Below are 20164 nucleotides of genomic sequence, written 5' to 3' on the forward strand. Positions count from 1 at the left end.
TCTTCCTGCAGCTGGAAAGTGCTTAGAACTCCATCTGATCTTTTGTATTTTTATTTGTTAAAGCGAGTAATTTGTTTTATTCTGTAGAATGCTTAAAAACAAGGTGGAAATGGGGGGGAAAATAATATCTTAAAGATGGTTTTCTGTTTATTTAGCAGAGTACTGATAGTGATGCTGTCGTTATTTGCAAATTCATTTGGAAAGCCAGCACAAACTTGCATTTCTACTACTCTGTCTTAAATATGTGTTTGTTTTCTTATTTAAAGAATAATATCATTTTGATATTAATACTAGAAGAACCTTTAGCATTTATTCTTTTCCTTTTTATTCTTCTCCACGACCTAACAGTAAAAAGAACATGCGAAAGCAACGAATGAAGATCTTGTACAATGCAGTTCTGGAAGCTCGAGAATCGGGCACAGGCAGACGGCTCTGCGACCTGTTTATGGTTAAGCCATCCAAAAAGGACTATCCAGATTACTATAAAATTATCTTAGAGCCAATGGACTTGAAAATGATAGAACACAACATCCGTAATGATAAGTATGTAGGGGAAGAAGCTATGATTGACGATATGAAGCTCATGTTCCGAAATGCAAGGCATTATAATGAGGAAGGCTCCCAGGTACTGTTTTGATTCTGCAGTCACACTTAACCTTATTTGCAGACACGTAGTTGGATTTTTTAGCTTTGACTATTAGTTCCAATACTGATGGTAGTTATTTACTTAGAACGGAAATGTGACTTTCTTCCTTAAGTTTTTAATTCTGTTTTGCTATGTAATTGTATAAATATGAAGAGAAGCATGCTCTCTTAATTATTTAGCTATGAAGATTACACTTACTTCCTTTTCACTTAGCTTATTCCTTCACTACAAAGAACTATCAGCTGAGTATCTCCTAATATGTTAATAATAACTCTAAGCTGGTTATTAAATTTTCATTGTTTATCACATTAAGGTATTTGCACTGTGGAGGGTCACCAGCAGTTGTTCAGGAGCTCAGAACCTCTGAAAAGTCATCTATTATTAGAAAGAAAAACAACATCTTTATCATGGAAGTGGAAGATCAGACTAGAGGAATGGACTTGTTAGCACAGCAGAAGTCATCTGAAATGATTATGCTTTTCACTTATGAATATATTGTAATGGACAGCTAAAAGAGGGATATAAGGTGATGTAGGGCAGAAAGGGGCATGGATGGTCGTAAGAATGCTTGGGAGCTAAAATTGTTTTTCTAGGTGAGCAAGCTTGATGTTGCAGAACAGAGTGACAATAAGAAACCTCTGGTTACTGCTAATGAGAAACATGATCAGATGACATACAGAAACAGTTGCCTGCTCTGGACTTGGATTTGAAGACCCAGGAGGGCCGTTCTAGGCATTTCTTCTGTAATGGAGCTGCATTAGTTGGCGAGATTGTTGTTGAACAGAATGATTTGATAGGGAAGTTGATAAGACAACCTAACCTTGTTTTCTAGTCTGGAATAGAAAGTTTAATTGGCTAATTTATCAAACTTGTATATCTCACTGATTTATGTTTATCAATTCTGCTTACCTTTATATGTATGCTGAATGTGTATATTTGAGAAATAATACCTTCATTTTAACCAAATAGTTGATTTTACATTCATCTTTTTCAAAATAGCATCTAAATGTTTCAAGAGGACTAATACTAAACTTATCATTAAGGTCTGTATTTGGACCAAATCTCAGCACCCTGAGACAGTAGGAATTACTGCCATAAAGTTAATCACCTTATGCTAGAGTGCATCAGCAAAGTTCTTCATTCTGTGTGAGGCAAACACAGTAAACTTGCTTTTGTGTTTGTTTTGGTTTTGATTGCTGATCAATAGGTATACAATGATGCCCATATGCTGGAAAAGATCCTCAAAGAAAAAAGGAAAGAACTGGGACCACTGCCTGAAGATGATGATGTTGCATCCCCTAAACTAAAGCTAAGTAAGGCAACATTATAAATTGCCGTGCTTCCATTGAACACTTGCCCAATCCAGGACTACAGACTGGCAGGCTCATCCTTTTGAAATGGGAGATGTTGTCTGCGTTTTTACACTGTCAGACAAAGCATGATTTTATTTTCAAAATTATGATGCCAACAGTGGTTTTTATATGTGCATATTAGTTTTTATATGTGCTATTGCATATGACAATTTCTAGGAAAAGTAACAGAATGAAGAAGGAAAAGTTAAGAACTGCTGGATTGATGTGGCATATTATCCAAATGTTAGATGCTATACCGTGTACTCAGCAACACTTCTGTAATGTGTGCTTACAAGTAAGATGCTTTGCAAACTGAGTCAACCATAGTTTCCCTGGTCAGATATCTGGGATTTCCACAGAATGATGAAGGAAATTTGACGTTTAATTGGGGAATATTGAAATCACAGAAGCAAAGTTTGTGACAGTGTCCATTCTTGGGGCTGTTGCCTGTAGGAACTGATTTGCTGCTACTCAAATCTGTTCAGAAGTTAGTTGAGAAGATTTACATTGCACAGAAAGATTTAAAGACAGTAACTGTGTACAGTCACAGAATCACAGAATGGCCAGGGTTGGAAGGGACCTCAAGGATCATGAAGCTCCAACCCCCCTGCCACATGCAGGGCCACCAACCTCCACATTTAATACTAGACCAGGCTGCCCAGAGCCCCATCCAACCTGGCCTTGAACACCTCCAGGGATGGACGGGGCATCCACAGCCTCTCTGGGCAGCTGTTCCAGCTCCTCATCATTCTCATAGTAAAGAACTTCCCCCTGACACCCAACCTATGTCTTTCTTGGGCACTGTTAAAAACAGAAAAATGCACCTGTTTGGTACAGTACAGTTAGTAGGGAATTCAAAGGCAGGTACTATGCACTACAGTAGTGGAGACTTTGAATAAATCAAGAAGCTCTTCTGACTGGTAACCCAATGAGGTGCATTATTTTACCCTTAGAAATTCTAATTTGGCATAAACCTGTGATAGAAGGATCTGATAATGTTTCTGATGCTTAATTTTGGCATAAATTTGAAAATCTGGGTTTTTAACGAATGTAGATGAAAAATACAGAAAAGAGCTAATAAGGCCAAATTGAATGTAAAGCAACTTACTGAAAGTGAGATAAGGTGAAGAAAAAATCATTTTTCGTGCTGAAGTCTGAAGAGACCTTTGCCTGCTGGGCCTTAAAGGACTGTATGATTCAGAGTTTACTAAAAGTAGCATTAAAAAAAAATGCCATGCAATTATGAGAAATAAGAAAAGAAGCTGCAAGTTGGCTTAGGTCAGTGGTTTCTTTGCTTGTACTGTAAAGAGCTTCTTCCCTGGGCATTTCTCTAATAGAAAGGCATGGACAAAGTAGTACTGATACTCGTTTTTGTAATGATTTTTTTCTTCTTTTGTCTACGCAGGTAGAAAAAGTGGCATTTCTCCCAAAAAATCGAAATACATGACCCCAATGCAGCAGAAGTTGAACGAAGTGTACGAGGCAGTTAAGAATTACACGGACAAACGAGGCAGGCGGCTGAGCGCCATCTTCTTGCGGCTGCCGTCTCGCTCTGAGCTGCCCGACTACTACATAACCATTAAGAAGCCAGTTGACATGGAGAAGATCCGAAGTCATATGATGGCCAATAAATACCAGGATATCGATTCCATGGTAGAAGATTTTGTGATGATGTTCAACAACGCTTGCACCTACAATGAGCCGGAATCTTTGATTTATAAAGATGCCCTGGTCCTGCATAAAGTTTTGCTTGAAACTCGAAGGGAGATAGAAGGAGATGAGGATTCTCATGTGCCCAATGTCACTTTGCTAATTCAGGAACTTATCCATAACCTTTTCGTATCTGTTATGAGCCACCAGGATGACGAGGGCAGATGCTACAGTGATTCCCTAGCTGAGATTCCTGCTGTTGATCCCAATTTCCCAAATAAACCTCCTCTGACTTTTGACATTATCCGAAAAAATGTTGAAAATAATCGCTATAGACGACTGGACTTGTTCCAGGAGAACATGTTTGAGGTACTGGAGAGGGCAAGGAGAATGAACAGGTGAGCAAAACCTTATTTTGCAGATATCTGTTGTCATACAGCATGTTTTGCTAGTTAGGGAGAGTGAAGTTTTTATTTTTAGTGTTTGCTTTTCTTGGAGTGAGTGCTTAGAAATTTTAGTTCGTTCATGTCTTCAAAGGAATGTAAGTTTTCTTTTATAAACAAGGAAAAGTGTAGGCTTCTGTTATAATTTTGATGCTAATCTTCTGAAGATTAACCTTATGAAAACCATGTTTGTTTCACAGCTGTGAGCCCTTTAAAACTTCCAGCAGTGTTTAACTTGAATTAGGAAAGACATCTTTGTTAATATTACTATTACTCTTTAATTTTTCAGAAGTAATGCTTGAAAATGAACAGACTGTCAAGGGCCAGTAATTTTAGTCTCAAGCAGTTGGTTTTCATTTTTCTGTTATTTTAGAACTTGTATATATAAAAATACTGCTTTTAGATAAACTGTAAAACAAACTGACATCATACTAGCAGATGGAGCATGACTTGCCAGTGTCTGTGATGCCACTTGTTATGAGTAAGCACAGAAATCTGTTAGTAATGTGGAGCTTTAGCATGCATCACCCATCCCGTTGGTACTAGGCAGTTTGCCTAATATAATTCTGATTAAAATTTGTCATTATTTTCTTGGAAGCAGTCTCTTCTGTTTTGTTCTTTTGCTTTGCTTGCTTATTTGGGTGTTATTTTTTGTCTTGTTTTTACTCTATCCACCTGAGTTATGTTGAATGATCTTGTGTTCTTTTTACTTTTACATTGTTTTTTAAAGAAGTCAGCAGTACTTTACACTGCAAATTCTCTCTTGAGTTTGTCAGTGTTCCATCTAGAGGTGGATCATGAGATGCTTCTCTAAATTGGTAGGTATATCTGTGTAGCTGTTGAGCAATCTGGTAGTGCAAGAGTGCAAGAGCAAGAGTGATTGCTCTAATCTGCCTTTTCCTTCACCTTCAGTGAGATTTTTAAGTTTTGTAACTGGAAAATCTGCAGTAAGTTTCAAAAAAGGCAAAGGCCATCTTTAGCTGAATAGCTCTGCACATAAGAACGACCTGTAACAACTCAGTTGTGTTTTGTTGGAAACTGTTCACTTTGGCCACAGATGATCAATCACTGTTTCATTTTCCAGGAGATGTAAACATACCCCTTTATAACCTTCTTCATTGTAAAAATACCTTTTCTTTCCATAGAGATGGACTCTCAAGTACATGTAATGTGTACTTGAGATGTAGCTCAAGTACAATGTAATCTGCTACTCAAATTTGAAAAGTAGGTTAAGCTTAATTTGCTAAACTTTCATTTTGTAAATACTCTCAAATAAAGGGTAGGTGACAAGCAAGGCTCAGCCTCCTAGGCTCATACTTTCAGTTTTAAGCTAGTAGCCAAATTAGATTCTGAAATAATCTGTGGTGAGGGTAATTTTACAGATGGTCTATGGAAGTGTATATATAAATGATATAAAAGAGCATTATTTGTTTAAAGAGGAGTTTTATTGCAAAGTATGGTGGTCCATGTGTGTGTGGGTGTGTGTGTTTAAGATCCTGTTTGACTGCACAAAGTATGTTTCTGCCATGTTATATTGTACCTGCTTTTGTACAGGACGGATTCAGAGATTTATGAGGATGCAGTTGAACTTCAGCAGTTCTTCATTAAGATTCGAGATGAACTTTGTAAAAATGGAGAGATTCTTCTGTCGCCTGCTCTCAGTTATACCACCAAACACCTTCACAATGATGTAGAAAAAGAGAAGAAGGAAAAGCTGCCCAAAGAAATAGAGGAGGATAAACTCAAAAGAGAGGAGGAGAAAAGAGGTAGCTATTTTCTTTTCATTGGTATTAAAAGTACTGAGAAATAGACCTATGCGTATCACGTATGCTCTGCTGTTGCTGCAGCTTCACTTACTGAAGGTTATATTTTAAGGTGATGAGAGATTTGTTTTATTTTGATCCTTATCAGCTGGGCCACATGGCTTTGAAACGGAGATATATGTAGATACTAACCCTATGTAAACTCTTTAATAGAACACACTGAGGTAACAGTAGCCTTATTCCAGTGATATTACAAAAGAAAATAATTGGGTAGGTTTTATTGTAGCTGATAATAAACTTAGCAATGACTGTTCCAGTGGACCTTTTGAGTCATTTACTTTTTGGTAAATATAATTTTTCTTGATATGCTGAAGGTGTTATCTCGGATCACACTTTTTCATTACTAATGAGATGACATCAAAGTAAGCCTCTTGCATTTGGCTGCTGTGAGTAGGAAGAGGAAAAAAAGCTTTAAGCTTTCATGGAGCAAGATACCTACCGTGAAGATCTTTTGTTTCACATTTCCTGCACATAGAATGGCTGGTGGAGCATGTCACGTAGGGACTCAACACAGCTCTCTACCTGTTTCGTTCCACAGATATGAGCAGGGCTGTTAGTTCCTTGTCCTTCAGTTGTCTTTCTGACAGTTTGTCTTCCCATGTGGCACTAAGGTCAGCAGCAGTAAAGCTGATTGCTCCAACTCGCTCAGTACTGTAAGGGAACTATTGTCATTACAATTTTAAAATAATTCACTGAACAAAACTTCTTTGATTCAATCCAGGAAACATAATTCCTGAATGATTAAGAAGTTGGTAGTTTGATTTTTAGAGTTCCTCTCTTGTTCTGTAGGACACTCTTTTATTGTTCTTCGTGAGTGAGTTATTCAGCACCAAGCAAAGGGTGGAAGTGTTCACATCAGAAATCATGGCTAACATGGAAATGTAGAATTAGTAATGTTTGTTTTCCACCTGTTCTTGAAAACAGAAGCTGAAAAGAGTGAAGACTCTTCTGGCTCAGCTGGGCTGTCATGCTTGCATCGGACCTACAGCCAGGATTGCAGCTTCAAGAACAGCATGTACCACGTAGGAGACTATGTCTATGTGGAGCCTGCTGAAGCCAACTTGCAACCTCACATAGTCTGTATTGAGAGGCTGTGGGAAGATTCTGCTGGTAAGGATGCTTTTCACACAGAAAGACAATACGGTGAAGCTTATTACTATTTCCATCTTCAAATTTGAGCCTTTTTTGTGTTAACTGTTGGATTTGCAGAAATGTGTGGACCGGTGAGTATTTTTTCTTGTTTCTGAGTTGCTCTGTCCCAAAATAATTATGAATAGAAAGTTCTTGGATCAACACGTGCTTTTTTGATCTGCTTCCCTACTCATCCCCAAATTGTCAGCGTCTCAGAAAATAGGCATTTTTGAAGTGGATTGAGCTTCTTCCAGTTTAGGTGCAGAAGGATGGCAATAGAAATTTCTGAACAAAAGTTGGACACACGTAACTGCAAAAGTTGGAAGCCATTTGAAGGCTTGGAAGTAAAAGATATCTATAAATAAGTTGCAGACTCTGTTTCCTGTAAATGATTGGTTCTGTAGGTCTCAGCGAAATAAAGATGAAATTAATTCTTCTGGGGGAAAAAAAAAGTTTGCAGAATTTCTAAGAAACCTAATTTTCTTTACCCAAAGTAGTTAAGGAATCTTTCTGTTTTAAATTGGTTAAATTTGCTTCACTGATTATTATGTGGCTATCTGATAAAGAAAACCATCTGCAGTTTGTTTTGCTTCTTCATGCACTAGAGAATACACGTTTTTAGATCTTTTCCTTTCTTCCTCTCTTTTTGTTTCTTTTTTTAAAGGAGAGAAATGGCTATATGGCTGTTGGTTTTATCGACCAAATGAAACATTTCATCTTGCAACAAGAAAGTTCTTGGAGAAAGAGGTTTTTAAAAGTGACTATTATAATAAAGTTCCAGTTAGCAAAATTTTGGGTAAATGTGTGGTCATGTTTGTTAAGGTGAGAAACTCTTCGGACTAATTTGTTTATTGACTTAATATGCTCTGTGCTATTTTCTTGAAGAGGTGTAGGTACTCTGATCTGTAGGCATTTTATTAATACTGAGATAAAATTTTAAAAAGGATTTGCTCCCATGTACTGTTTGTGTTTTTCGTTTACTTTGTAAGCTCATCCAGGTGACACTGATTTTCAGTGCTGGCTGCTTTGTGGAATCACTTATGAATTAGATAAGTAGCTAATGAATTTCTCAGAGCATCTATTAGAGAAATTGCAGGTAATATCGTAAAGGCTGAAGAATACTTGAGACTTGAGTGCAGTCTTGGTAAGAAGATGAAGTCTCTGCTATCTGTCCCATGTTTGATACCCTCTTGTTCTTGTGAAACTGTAAGAGAAGAGCTCGGCAGGCAGGCTGTATCAGTCTGAAAAGGCTTCTGATAAATGCATAGAAAAAGTTGGAGTGCACGAAAGGGAGTATGCTGATCTCTGGCGGATGTTGGGGTGTGGGTACGTTGCTGAAATATCTCACCTGAAAATGTAATCCTTTTCATTCTGCAGGAATATTTTAAATTGTGTCCAGAAAACTTTAGAGATGAGGATGTGTATGTCTGTGAGTCACGTTATTCCGCGAAGACAAAATCTTTTAAAAAGATTAAACTGTGGACTATGCCTGTGAGCTCTGTAAGATTTGTCCCACGAGATGTGCCCCTGCCTGTGGTCCGTGTTGCTTCTGTATTTGCTAATACAGACAAAGCAGAGGAGGAGAAACACTCTGATACGTTAGATGACAGTAAGGTGGGAGAAGGTATCCTTCATCTTGAAAAGGTATGCAAGATGAAAAGGTTAACGTTTGACAGATAAAGAATGATGAAATTTAAGCCTTGCACAACTTAGGTTTCTCAGCATCCAGCCACAGGAAAAAATATATATCATATTCGTGTTTAAAATTATTATACATTCATTGCATAGATACAAATTATAACCTGACTAAGCAAAAAATGAGTTGTTATACCTATTTGCTAAGTTTTACAAATGCTTTTTTGTGACCGTGTTAAGGGTTATTTTTTTTTCTTCACTGCTTCAGTAGAAAATAATACTTCTACTATAGATTTTGTTGCAATCCTGGAGAATCAGTGGATCTAAAAGTCTAATTTCAACCGACATTGATCCTAACCTGCTTTTTTAAGTAGCCTTTCAGTAAAATTGTCAGTAGCTAGGCAGCAGTAAGCACTACATAATAAACGCTGTGACTTGTTTGTGGTTAACAACCAAGTAGTTTGTATTCAAACTGTTTTTTTCTGCCCAACCTATTAGGAAAATTATTTTATTTTATTGTGTTTAAAGTTATAAGGAAATATACTTGTTTAATTGTGTTAAATTGCAGTAATTTAATATGAAATAAATTTGGAGTAATGAGATGAGTCTATTTTACGTTCTGAGTACTCTAACAGAGCCTCAAAATGGAATATCCAGCACTGTCACTTAGTAATACACACTTTGTGTGAATTACTGTATTTATTTGCTTCATGACAAAAGAAGAAATTCTTTCTACCAAGAGGATGAAAGCTTCTAAGATCTTTTCCTGGCACACACTGAGGGGATATCCTGTGTTTTCATTGGCTTTTTGAAATAACAAACTGAAAAGTCAAATGAGGCATGAGGCACCAAAGAGAAATTAAAACAGAGCAAACTGCATGATTCTGTTCTTAAAAGCATGGAGCAGTTGTATAACTATGATAAATGATAATTACATTTTTATTTCTTTTAACTTCACCAAATACTAAATTCTTGCCTCCTGTAAGTTTTAGTGTGCTCTAAAACAAACCATCAGAGTAGACAGATGAGGCTTCAAAGTTTATAAATTTGTAGTAATAGCGCAAAAAAGGATCTGTGAATTACTGGCAAAATTACAGCTTTGATTATGAAATTGGAAGGCTTGCAACATGCATAGAGGGATAGCTATGGCTTGGATTTTTCATTTTCTAAATTCTGAGTCCCCTCATTTTTGCTTTTACTTGTCTGGTTGGTGTGTTGCCTATTATTGGTGACATAAAGGTGGAGCAAATACTCTCCTCCTTGCACCTGGCATCGTTATACTTGGTTTTCTGTTGTCCCACAGGTTTCTAAGTGCATTGTCTTTTGCAGGACAAAGAAGACGTACCAGTAGAAATGTCTAATGGGGAACCTGGTTGCCATTACTTTGAGCAGCTCTGTTACAATGATATGTGGCTTAAGGTTGGGGACTGCGTCTTCATAAAATCGCATGGATTAGTGCGACCTCGGGTAGGAAGGTAGGTACCATTTCTTCATTGCAGTTTGTATCTATAAAAATAGCTTGGGCAAAAGACTGGATTGTTGCAAAAAGGTGTAGAAGAGGATGGGAAAAAAAAATCTTCTGAATGAAACTGTGTTAGAAGCTCTTAATAAGCTGAGGTGGAATTGTGTCAGTCTTTTTTTTTTAAAAAAAGGTAACAGCTGTACAGTCAGAACAGGCTGCACTTAATACTTGTTTCGTGCCCACAGTCTTCCTGAACAGCCCAGTGTATCTAGCTTACTCCTTCAGTAAGGATGGCCTTGCATTGATGTCAGTGATATGTTTTTCTTTCCAGAATTGAAAAGATGTGGGTGCGAGATGGAGCTGCGTATTTCTTTGGTCCAATCTTCATCCATCCTGAAGAAACTGAACACGAACCAACTAAAATGTTCTACAAGAAGGAAGTGTTTCTGAGTAACTTGGAGGAGACCTGTCCTATGTCTTGCATTTTGGGTAATTCCTAGCAACTTGAAATCCACTGGGCACTCTGTACATTTGAAAGAAAAAAGCAAACAAAAATCTGAAGTCAGAGAGTAGAAAACTCCCATTATTCTTGCTTATTAATGTATTTATTCCAGTGTATGTACCTGGAAAGTCAGCTCAGAAGGAGGTTGATATTTGGTTTGTTGAATAAGATGACTGTTACATACTTCATTCTGTAATTCAGATGCTGTGCTGTTAACAGACTAGCAGTGGCTTTTTTGTTAATCCTTTAATGTGTTTTGTTGTTGTTGTTGATCTTTGGAAAAAAAAAAATAATCCAAAAGCTATGTTCAATTGGTGTAGGTTTCTCATGAGTGAAATTATTGAACAGAGATGTCCACTGATGTATTTTTCCATAGTTGGGGCAAACAGTGGGCTGATACTTACCTGACTAGCAAAAATTTGAATTTCCACTCTTTTTTGTAAAGGATCCGCCTTCTTACCCAGCTCTTTTCATTTCTGCAGGCAAGTGTGCTGTTCTGTCATTCAAGGACTTCCTCTGCTGCAGACCAACTGAAATTTCTGAAAATGATGTTTTTCTATGTGAGAGCCGCTACAACGAAAGCGACAAACAAATGAAGAAATTTAAGGGGCTCAAGAGATTTTCACTCTCTGCAAAAGTTGTCGATGATGAAATATACTATTTTAGGTAAAAATGTTATGGGAATGAAGAGATCTCCTGAGCACTCTGTATTGTGGTGTGTTGACCCACCCAGCAGCTGAGCCCCTTGCACTGCAGCCACTTGCACATTTCCCATAGCATGAGGAGAAAATGAAAAGGGCAAAAGCAAGAAACACTCTTTTTTTTAATATAAAGACAGTATAATTACTGATGCAAAGCTATGTATGCAAGCAAAGCAAAATAGGAATTCTCTACTTCCCATCAGCTGGCAGATGTTTAGCTACTTGCTGGAAAGCAGGGCCTTAGCACAAGCTGTGGTTTCATGGAAAGACAAATGCCATAACCCCACATCTGTCATCTTCGTTTCACTCAGTTGAATATGGAGATGTTTAAGGCCAGGTTGGAAGGGCCCTAGACAGCCAGATCTCTAGTGGGTGGCAATCAGCACCTGGCAGAGCTTGGAACCTTTAAGATCTTTTTCAGCTGGAACCATTCTGTGGTTCTGTATCCCTTTAGTCAGTTGGGATCAGCTATCCTGCCTGTTCCCCCACACAGCTTTTTTGCCTGTTCCCAGCCTGCTTGCTTTGAAAATGTGGAGTGGGTGAAAAAAAAAAACCAACAAATCTTTGAGATCTTTGAGAATGCGACAACACTGTTCAGCATGAACTGAAACATCTATTTGTTATCAACACTGCTTTGGTCACAAATCCAACAGGCAACACTGTGCAAGTTGCCACAGTATAAACTGACTCCATTACAGGCAGATCCAGCACATTTATAAACATCAGTTGTAGGAGAGGATGGAATTTGACAGGTCCTTTTAAAGGATGTTTTGGGAAGAAGTCCAAATAATGCGAATCTTTTCATGGTCTTAAATGCCAGCAGATGATTACATTTTCTTCTCCTGAATTTAATAAAGTTGTTATTTTATCAGATGAGTGAATGATCTGGGATATTGTTAAACTACGTGAGTCCTGAGTATGGGTAATGGCTCCCATTCAAGATGGTGAACACTGATATATTAATTTATTATTAAAGAAAAATGAAGGAGGTTGTGGTGTTAACTGTATTCTGCAACTGTATTAACTGTTGCAGAGATTAACTATTTTCAGAAATCCCCTTCTAACTCAAACTGAGAAGAAAAAAAAGCAAATAAGTGGCTCAAATGAAACGCTGACCATGGACACAAAATGATTTCTGCTTAATGTTGTGAAAACAAGCACTGGCGCATCCTGAGTCACCATTCTTTCCACATTCAGTCATATAAGAAGAAAAGTTGGTTTTCTCTTCAAAATATTTGCTGTGCCTTGTTGAGTATGAGTATATTCTCATCTTCTTTCTGTTTTCCTCCTGTGCCTTTCAGAAAACCCATAGTTCCTCAGAAGGAACCATCTCCACTTCTGGAGAAGAAAATCCAGCAGCTAGAAGCAAAATTTGCTGAGCTGGAAGGAGGTGATGAGGACATGGAAGAGATAGGAGAAGAGGAAGGTGATATCACTGAAACACCTTCTATGCCTCAGCTTCAGACCCCGTTATCTAGTGAATTGGATATCATGCCTTATACTCCACCGCAGGTAAACATGTTCCTTGAGGGACCTTTAAATGCTGATATTCCTCCTCCTTACCTCAACCCGATTAAACAAAATGCAGTAGTGTTTTATCACATATACAGAACAGATTTAGTGTTTGATTTACTAGTCTGTGGAATGATGACACAGAGCAGTTTTAGCATGTCCAATATGATATCCATATTCTAATAATTAAATCAGTTAAAATATTTTTAAAGGAAATCATTCAGCTGAGGAAAATCTTGCAGGGAATGTTTTGTATATGTCAGTGTTGTTTTTCATTAGTAGGTTTTCTGTGACACTTCTTATGAAATAACAGGTATTTATATCAAATATAAGGTTAGGATGCAAGAGTTTAACTGTAATACTTAAGTAACCTAGCATCCATTTTTAAGCTTTTCCTTACATTTTGTAAAAAGCTGGACTTGAGTGTTAGAGTTCTGACATGTAGCATTTTTTAGAAAATGCTACACATAATTATTGAAGGAAAAAAGATCACTCCTTTAAGTTACCATTCATGTTTGAAAATCAGAACTTGAGAGGGAAAAAAAGTGATGAAAACTTTTTCTGTGTCTTGCTGTACATCGCAGAAACTTTGATGTGCTGATATATGGAAAGGAGACAAATCAGAAACCATGTGGTTATATGGCATTTGAACATGCCATGAGTCATTGCTGCTGCATAAATAGGGCATTTTCAGTCCTCCCTCTCTTACTACTTCTCTCACACAAGCCCTGGTATTTATGTAACTGAGTATTGAAGTAGGGTGGGAAACTTTTTGCAAGTTAACCTAACCAAAAACTTTTGTTTGCAACTGCATTAAATTATTATTATTATTCTCTCATTTAAGTTAATGCCAGCCTTAAGAAGGTAGTGGGAGTGATGTGCTGGGAACAAGAGGGAGTTTGGGATGTGTTTGTAACCAGCAGTCTGGATTTCTGCTGTGTCATACTGATTCTGAAGTGACAGCTTCATTGGCAGTTGAAGAAACGATGTGACCACTGGGTAGAAATAACTGTCTTTGGATGTGACACACATGTACACACGTTGATGAAATTCAGTGCTTCACCTTGGTTTGTTTGTGATTTTTTTTGCTATGTGAGCAGGACTGCCTGATGCATCTGTTGTTCTGCTCTTATTTTTTTTAATGCTGTATTCTTAAGTAGCATGAGAATTCTTGCTAAGTGCTAAAAAAAAAAAAAAAAAAAGCTATTGTGTTGTTAATCTGTATTGACTAATAAAATGTTGTAGGATAGGAGAATGTGGCTTCTTATGCATCAAAATATTACCACTGCAGCTCCTGAAAGCAGTTTAAGTAGGAATCACTGAACATTAAAGAATTCCTCACGCTGCCTTTTTGCAGCACTCACTGTCTTCTGCTCTCCTTTGCTTTCTGTCTTCCAGTATAGCTGTTTTATTCAGATCCCTTGAAGTTTTATTGAAGAACTAATATATATTGTTTTTTTGAAAAGCCATATTGAAAGCTACATTTCTTAGAATTGTTTGTAATGGGATTGTCTTGCAGGACTTCTAGGGTAACTGTTGAGAAATCAGACTCAGTGGAAATATCCAACGTGTGTGTTTTTATGTATACTTCAGCCAGATGTGATCTCTGAAGCCTAGAAATTGAAATGGGAAAAGAAAATAAGAAAAACTGGAAGGGGTCAAGTAGCAACACAAGGGCCCTTATGAATCATTCTTTACTTTTAGCCTGGCAGATTCCTGATGCTGCTGATTTGGAAAACAAAAGATGTTGTGTCTGAGCTGCTACACAAAGAACAATATAGCTGTGGCAGAGTGATTACAATCACATAGCACAGAAATGAACCATCTTTGTTGACCTATTGTAATCTGTTCTATTTCTGTCCCCTTTAAAATAATTTCTTTTAAACAGAGCTCCTAGGCAAAAGGCACACGCTTGCTTCATGTTCTGTTAAACATATGCAGTTTATCTAACAACTATTAAAACCCTGATGGTTTTTACCCCTTTTTTCTGGTAACAAAAGAAGCAAATATTACTCCTGAAAATTAAATGAGTCAAGCCAAGTCAAGCTTGACAAATGTGTGGATGTTGCTTTCCTGCTGCTGTTTGCTGAGTCAAGAAGCAGAATGGGAAGGAAAGAAAAAGTGGAGTTTTGGGTTTTTGCTTTATCATGTGAAATGGTGTAGGGATGGGTCCTGGTTTATTTCTTACCTGCCTTGAGTGGAAAATATTATGTTAGAAATTGTCATAGCAGCGATGTAAAATAATGGAAAACGTAAGAATTGAATTCAGAATTCTTAAAAGTTGATTAAAGTCCTGTTATCTCTCCCAAAGTGATGGCCTGACCTTTAAGTGTAATGACACGACTGTTATTAATACACTGTTGCAAGCATCATAAAGCAAAACCAGCTGATGTATTTGTGTCTAAGTGCAGAGGTCAAGTCATACAATCATTAAAGTTGGAAACTATCTCTAAGATCATCTAGTTCAACCATCCACCTGCCACCAATATTGCTCACTAAACCATGTTTCTAAGTACTACATCTACCCTTTCCTTAAACACCTTCAGGGACAGTCAATCCACTGCTCCCCCAGACAGCTTGTTCCAATACCTCACTACTCTTTCTGAGAAGAAATTCTTGCTAATATCCAGTCTGAGCCTCCCCTGGTGCAACTGGAGACCATTCCATCTTGTCCTGTTCCTAGTTTCATAGGAGTTTCATAGTTCCCTCAGCTGCTCCTCATAAAGCTTGTGCTCCAGCCCACACCAGCTTTGTTGCTCTTCTCTGGACGTTCTCCAGGGCCTCAATGTCTTTCATGTAGTGAGTGGCCCAAAACTGAATACAGCACTTGAGGTGTGGATTCACCACTCATGACCGGTCAGCAGCTGAATTTTTGACTCCATTCACCTCCATTCTCTGGGCCTGGCCCTTCAGCCAGTTCTTTACCCAGCAAAGAGTGTACCTGTCCAAGCCAGGGGCTGCCAGCTTCTGCAGGAGAATGCTGGAAGAGACAGTGTCAAAGGCTTGGCTGAATTCTAGGTAGACTACGCCAACAGCCTTTCCCTATCCACACATATACATATATCAAATGTATAACTGGATTTTCCTGTTTCTGAACTGAGAACTTCTGAGAAGCAAGGTTATGTTCTGCGTGCACTGTGTGGGGTTTTTTCTTCGTTTCTCCATCATAGAGACATATCTAAAGAATTCCTGCCAAAAAGCTAAGTGTTATCCTTAGGTTTGTAATGAAAACATGGAGGGTAGATTGCTATTTGAAAATGAAAGCAGTGATGTTTGTAGTAACACACTGGCATGCCTCAGTTCATCCACCCCTTGGTTTAAATTAAGAACAGGACTTTCAGAAAGTCTTGGTGTAGCTGAAGCTTTGCATTTCTCTGAGAGATAGGCATCAGACATTTTTCCCCTGCAAATATTTGGATATGATTGTACTCCTCACAGTGTGAGAAATTTGTAATGCTGAAGACATGGGGAGAGCTTTTTGAAGATTTTGGTCTGATGAAGCATTTTGGGCCTTATTGGTCACAGAGTGGGTTATGGTCTCCTCATATGCTGGTTGTCAGAGTAGGTTGAATTTTTTGATAGCTGGAGATGTGAAAGAGCTCTCAGGCAGGAGCAGTCTGGATGATGAGAGCAAAGGAGACAGATCTTTAGTAGAACAGAGGATTAGTTACCCATCAGCAGGTAATGCTGTGAACTTGTGTGCAGGTGACAGTGAAACTGGGCTCTGTTTTTCATTTCCAGGGATAAATGGGTATTTAGGAAATGTGAGAGGAGCAGTAGAAAGTTTGACAGGCAAAATTAAGAGCACTCAGAAATGTGAAATTAGGGGATGGCACCAAGGAGATGGGAGTTGCAAAGGCCCAGGATTAAACGTGAAAGCCATTTCATAAAACGTGTGATGGCAAATAAAGTGTTCTACTTGACTTGTGTTGGCAGTATTTCTGAACAGCAAAATAGATGACATATGAAATTAGTACAATTGCTTGTATTCTCTTATTGCCTTCTGAATAGTTGCTTGCTATTCAGTACTTATGAGCCCTGTGGGTTAATTTGAAATGACCTCAGCTAATAGCAATTGTTCTGTGCTGAGTTACTGTGCACTTTTGGAAGCCTCAGTTATAAGGTTGGCCTTGTGTCTGGAAAGGTTAAAAAGCATCAAGTTATTGTGTTTTGCTTTTTGCTTTTGTTGTGATTATGGGTTTTTTTTCCCACTTGGGTGTTTTCTGTAAATGCGTATATTCTTGTCTCTCACTGAGAAGCGTAGTCTCTCTTGAGAGGCTGTAAGGGTGGCTGGCCCTTGTATATGCGAGAGAGAAAACTGGGCATATTTTTACATGCTATTTCCTACAGCTTTTACTTTTTTTAACGTTAAGAAACTTCTCTGTTGTATACTTGTGGTCATAACTGCTTTTTCTCACAGTCCACTCCCAAGTCTGTTAAGGGCAGCACCAAGAAGGAGGGATCAAAAAGGAAGATCAACATGAGTGGTTACATCTTATTTAGCAGTGAGATGAGAGCTGTGATTAAAGCTCAGCACCCAGACTACTCCTTTGGAGAACTCAGCAGGCTTGTAGGAACTGAATGGAGAAACCTGGAAGCAACAAAGAAAGCAGAATACGAAGGTAAATAAAATATAAAATGTTAAACGTTTTTTTTCTACTTTTTCTCTCTGAACATGTTCATTACTGTTACTCAGATGACCGGTTTTATGAAAGAAGATGGTTATCATGGAATCACAGAATGTCATAGAATTGTAGAAATCATAGTTATCACAGGACAGCTTGTGTTGGAAGGGACCTTCACAGTCGTCTAGTTCCAATCCCCCTGCTGTGGGCTGGCTGCCCCCACCAGCTCAGGCTGCCCAGGGCCCCATCCAACCAGGCCTTAAGCATCTCCAGCACTGGGGCACCCACAGCTTCTCTGGACAGCAGTGCCAGGGCCTCACTGCCCTCTGAGCATAGTGATGTTTGTGTTCTGGGTGTACCTTAAAGAGAAGGCATATTGAGAGTTGACTGAAGAGGAGCAAAGAGCAGGCTTCAATTCAGTAGTGTGCAACTGATAATTTAGGTGTCTTTGCCACAAATAATCAAATGAGCCAAGACAAAAGAAATGTGGAAAATGGGGAGCAAAAGAGCTGCGTGCCCTTGTCAGCTGAAAAAACAGCTTGTAAAAGTTTCCATAGGGGAGGACTTTGGAGGGGGCTGCAAGAAAGAGATCTTTGGACAAGAAGCTCTTTGGAGCTATAGTGCCAGGTAAGAAAGCTTACAGTGGAGTGGGAAAAAGTTCCTCTCTTAACTGTACTGAGAGTCTGAAAGAGCTCTGGTTTAAAAAAAAAAAAAAAAAAAAAGAGGTACAGATTCAATTGCAGTACTGTAAATATGACCTGTTATTCAGTCTCAGCATCAGTCAACTGTTGTAACTGATTTTGCTGAGAGATTTTGAAACCTTATGCCAGTAAATTTCATAGGCGTGAGATTTAGAAAGTCCGTTCTTTCCTTCATCCTCTCCTTCATCCTCTCCATCCTCTCCTTTGTCCTCTCCTTCATCCTTTCCTTCCTCACTGATATTGCTTACTGTGTGTCAACTTTATTTGATCAAAATCAAAATACAGTTGATCCTTAACAGCAGGCCCTATCAAGTCTAATACAGTGGCTTGACATCCAGTTATTATTCTAGTTAGCAGTGTCTCAGCATTTCTAATATAAAGCCTAGTTTTTAAGCAACTGTTGCAATTTTATTGGGAGAAGATATTACTTTGGGTAGGGAAGTTTCAACACCCTAGGAAGGTATTGCTCAATTAATTTATAATATTACTTTTAAAAGGTGAGATTTGATTAGGTTTTTTTACATGCTTACAGTTTATAGTGCACTTTGATCCACAGACTAGAAGTTTGTGTGCTGTCACTTCACACCCTCAGCCTCCTCAGTCCTTTCTGAAGTGCTGGAGGGTAATACAGCAGGACTGCATGCAAGCTTCCTTTGCAAATGTTGTCAAGGGAAGTGGTAATGCTGTATGTGAAAATACTGTGGTCTTACTTTTTTCCTGTTGTAGTTTCCTATTTCACCATTCTAGGTGCGTCTGATATATTTTATTGCCAGGTCCCTCCCTGCAGCCTTGCCCAAGCAGTAGGATGGCTGGCATGTCCTCACTTCTAGCTTAGAGCTGCTTGGTGCTCGCACTTCACCGTAATTTTGACAGCAGCAACAGCGTCTGTCCTTTGTGTAAGCCCAAGTGCTTCCATTTCAGCCTTCCTCCTTACTTACATTTTTTCCAAAGCTTTTGAGTTTTGAACTGCAGTTTCTCCGACTTGTTGTCTGCCCAGGAACAGGCTTGCTTTTATTTGGTTTTGAGGGGTTGGGATGGAGTTCCTTAGAGTCCAAACTCTGCTTACTCCTGTGCATGGAAGGAGAGAAACTCTGCTCCTTCCACTGTGACAGTGGGAAATTCATGCACTCCAGGCTGGGCAGAGAGTAGGGAGCAGATATGGTTTGTCATTTCAATAGTAAAGTGCCTTTCCATGGTCTGCTGGGAAAGCAGTTTGCATTTTTGATCCATTTTGATCTACTGAAAATTTCACTTAGTATATGCGCAGAGTGATGGCTGTTCTTTAGCGGTAGTCAAATAAAGAACAGGCTGCATTGGAAGTGCCTGCATGGCTAACTGCACCGTGAGAACTCCTTAATATAAAAGAATATGTGGGGTTTGAGGCCAAGGCTCATCTTAAGGAGAGGTCTGTTCAAAGCAGAATGTCTCTTTCCTGTCTCTTGAGATGCATTGGAAATGGCATTAGAATGATTTCAAGTCCTAGCCTGACTGATGTGAGTGTGAAGGTGAGTGCTCCAGGCCAAACTTTCAGACCTCTTGAGTTCCCTCTGGCAGTATTGTTCCATCTGTTAGTTCAGTGGTAGAGACAGCAGGGACAGACCAGGTAAAACTTGAATGTTGTCCTATGTCACATTCTTAGAGGCTCAGCACTCCAAGATCTGATAAAACTGAATGCTTAACAAGAATCTCATTCATCAGAGCGTCTTCAAAACTTTTGCTTTTGTCTGACTGTTATTTTAACTGGCCAAGAGTAGTTGAGAGGCAGAACAGCTACTTCATCTTTTCTCTAAATGCTTGCTGTACTCTTAAGATGATTATCTCCATTTTCTACTTCAGGATCTACCTTCAAAAGTCTCATGTATTTTGTGGTCAGTCACATGTGAGTTGCCTGTAGTATACATAGGAGTTCCTGTGCGTCGTCATCTCTTTCAGAAATGACACAAGTGAAAAGGAAGGAAATGCCTTTGGAAATGAAACCGGT

At 38.6% G+C, this 20164-nt stretch overlaps 1 protein-coding gene across 11 annotated transcripts in view; it reads left to right on the forward strand.

Moving 5' to 3' along the window:
* The window catches only part of PBRM1 (polybromo 1), a 61544-nt gene that overhangs the window by 28238 nt on the left and 13142 nt on the right, over positions 1–20164 (forward strand). For all 11 annotated transcript variants that reach the window (XM_090147932.1, XM_090147929.1, XM_090147935.1 and 8 more), the window contains 12 exons: positions 349–625; positions 1854–1959; positions 3404–4046; positions 5646–5857; positions 6839–7024; positions 7710–7867; positions 8423–8689; positions 10010–10155; positions 10474–10631; positions 11127–11310; positions 12647–12857; positions 17278–17479. In XM_090147932.1, the coding sequence (XP_090004058.1) occupies positions 349–625; positions 1854–1959; positions 3404–4046; positions 5646–5857; positions 6839–7024; positions 7710–7867; positions 8423–8689; positions 10010–10155; positions 10474–10631; positions 11127–11310; positions 12647–12857; positions 17278–17479 (2750 nt within the window). The remainder of the gene's footprint in view (positions 1–348; positions 626–1853; positions 1960–3403; positions 4047–5645; positions 5858–6838; positions 7025–7709; positions 7868–8422; positions 8690–10009; positions 10156–10473; positions 10632–11126; positions 11311–12646; positions 12858–17277; positions 17480–20164) is intronic.

The sequence above is a fragment of the Phasianus colchicus genome, chromosome 11 (assembly GCF_987193195.1).
Source record: "Phasianus colchicus chromosome 11, bPhaCol1.hap1.1, whole genome shotgun sequence".
Lineage (NCBI taxonomy): Eukaryota > Metazoa > Chordata > Aves > Galliformes > Phasianidae > Phasianus > Phasianus colchicus.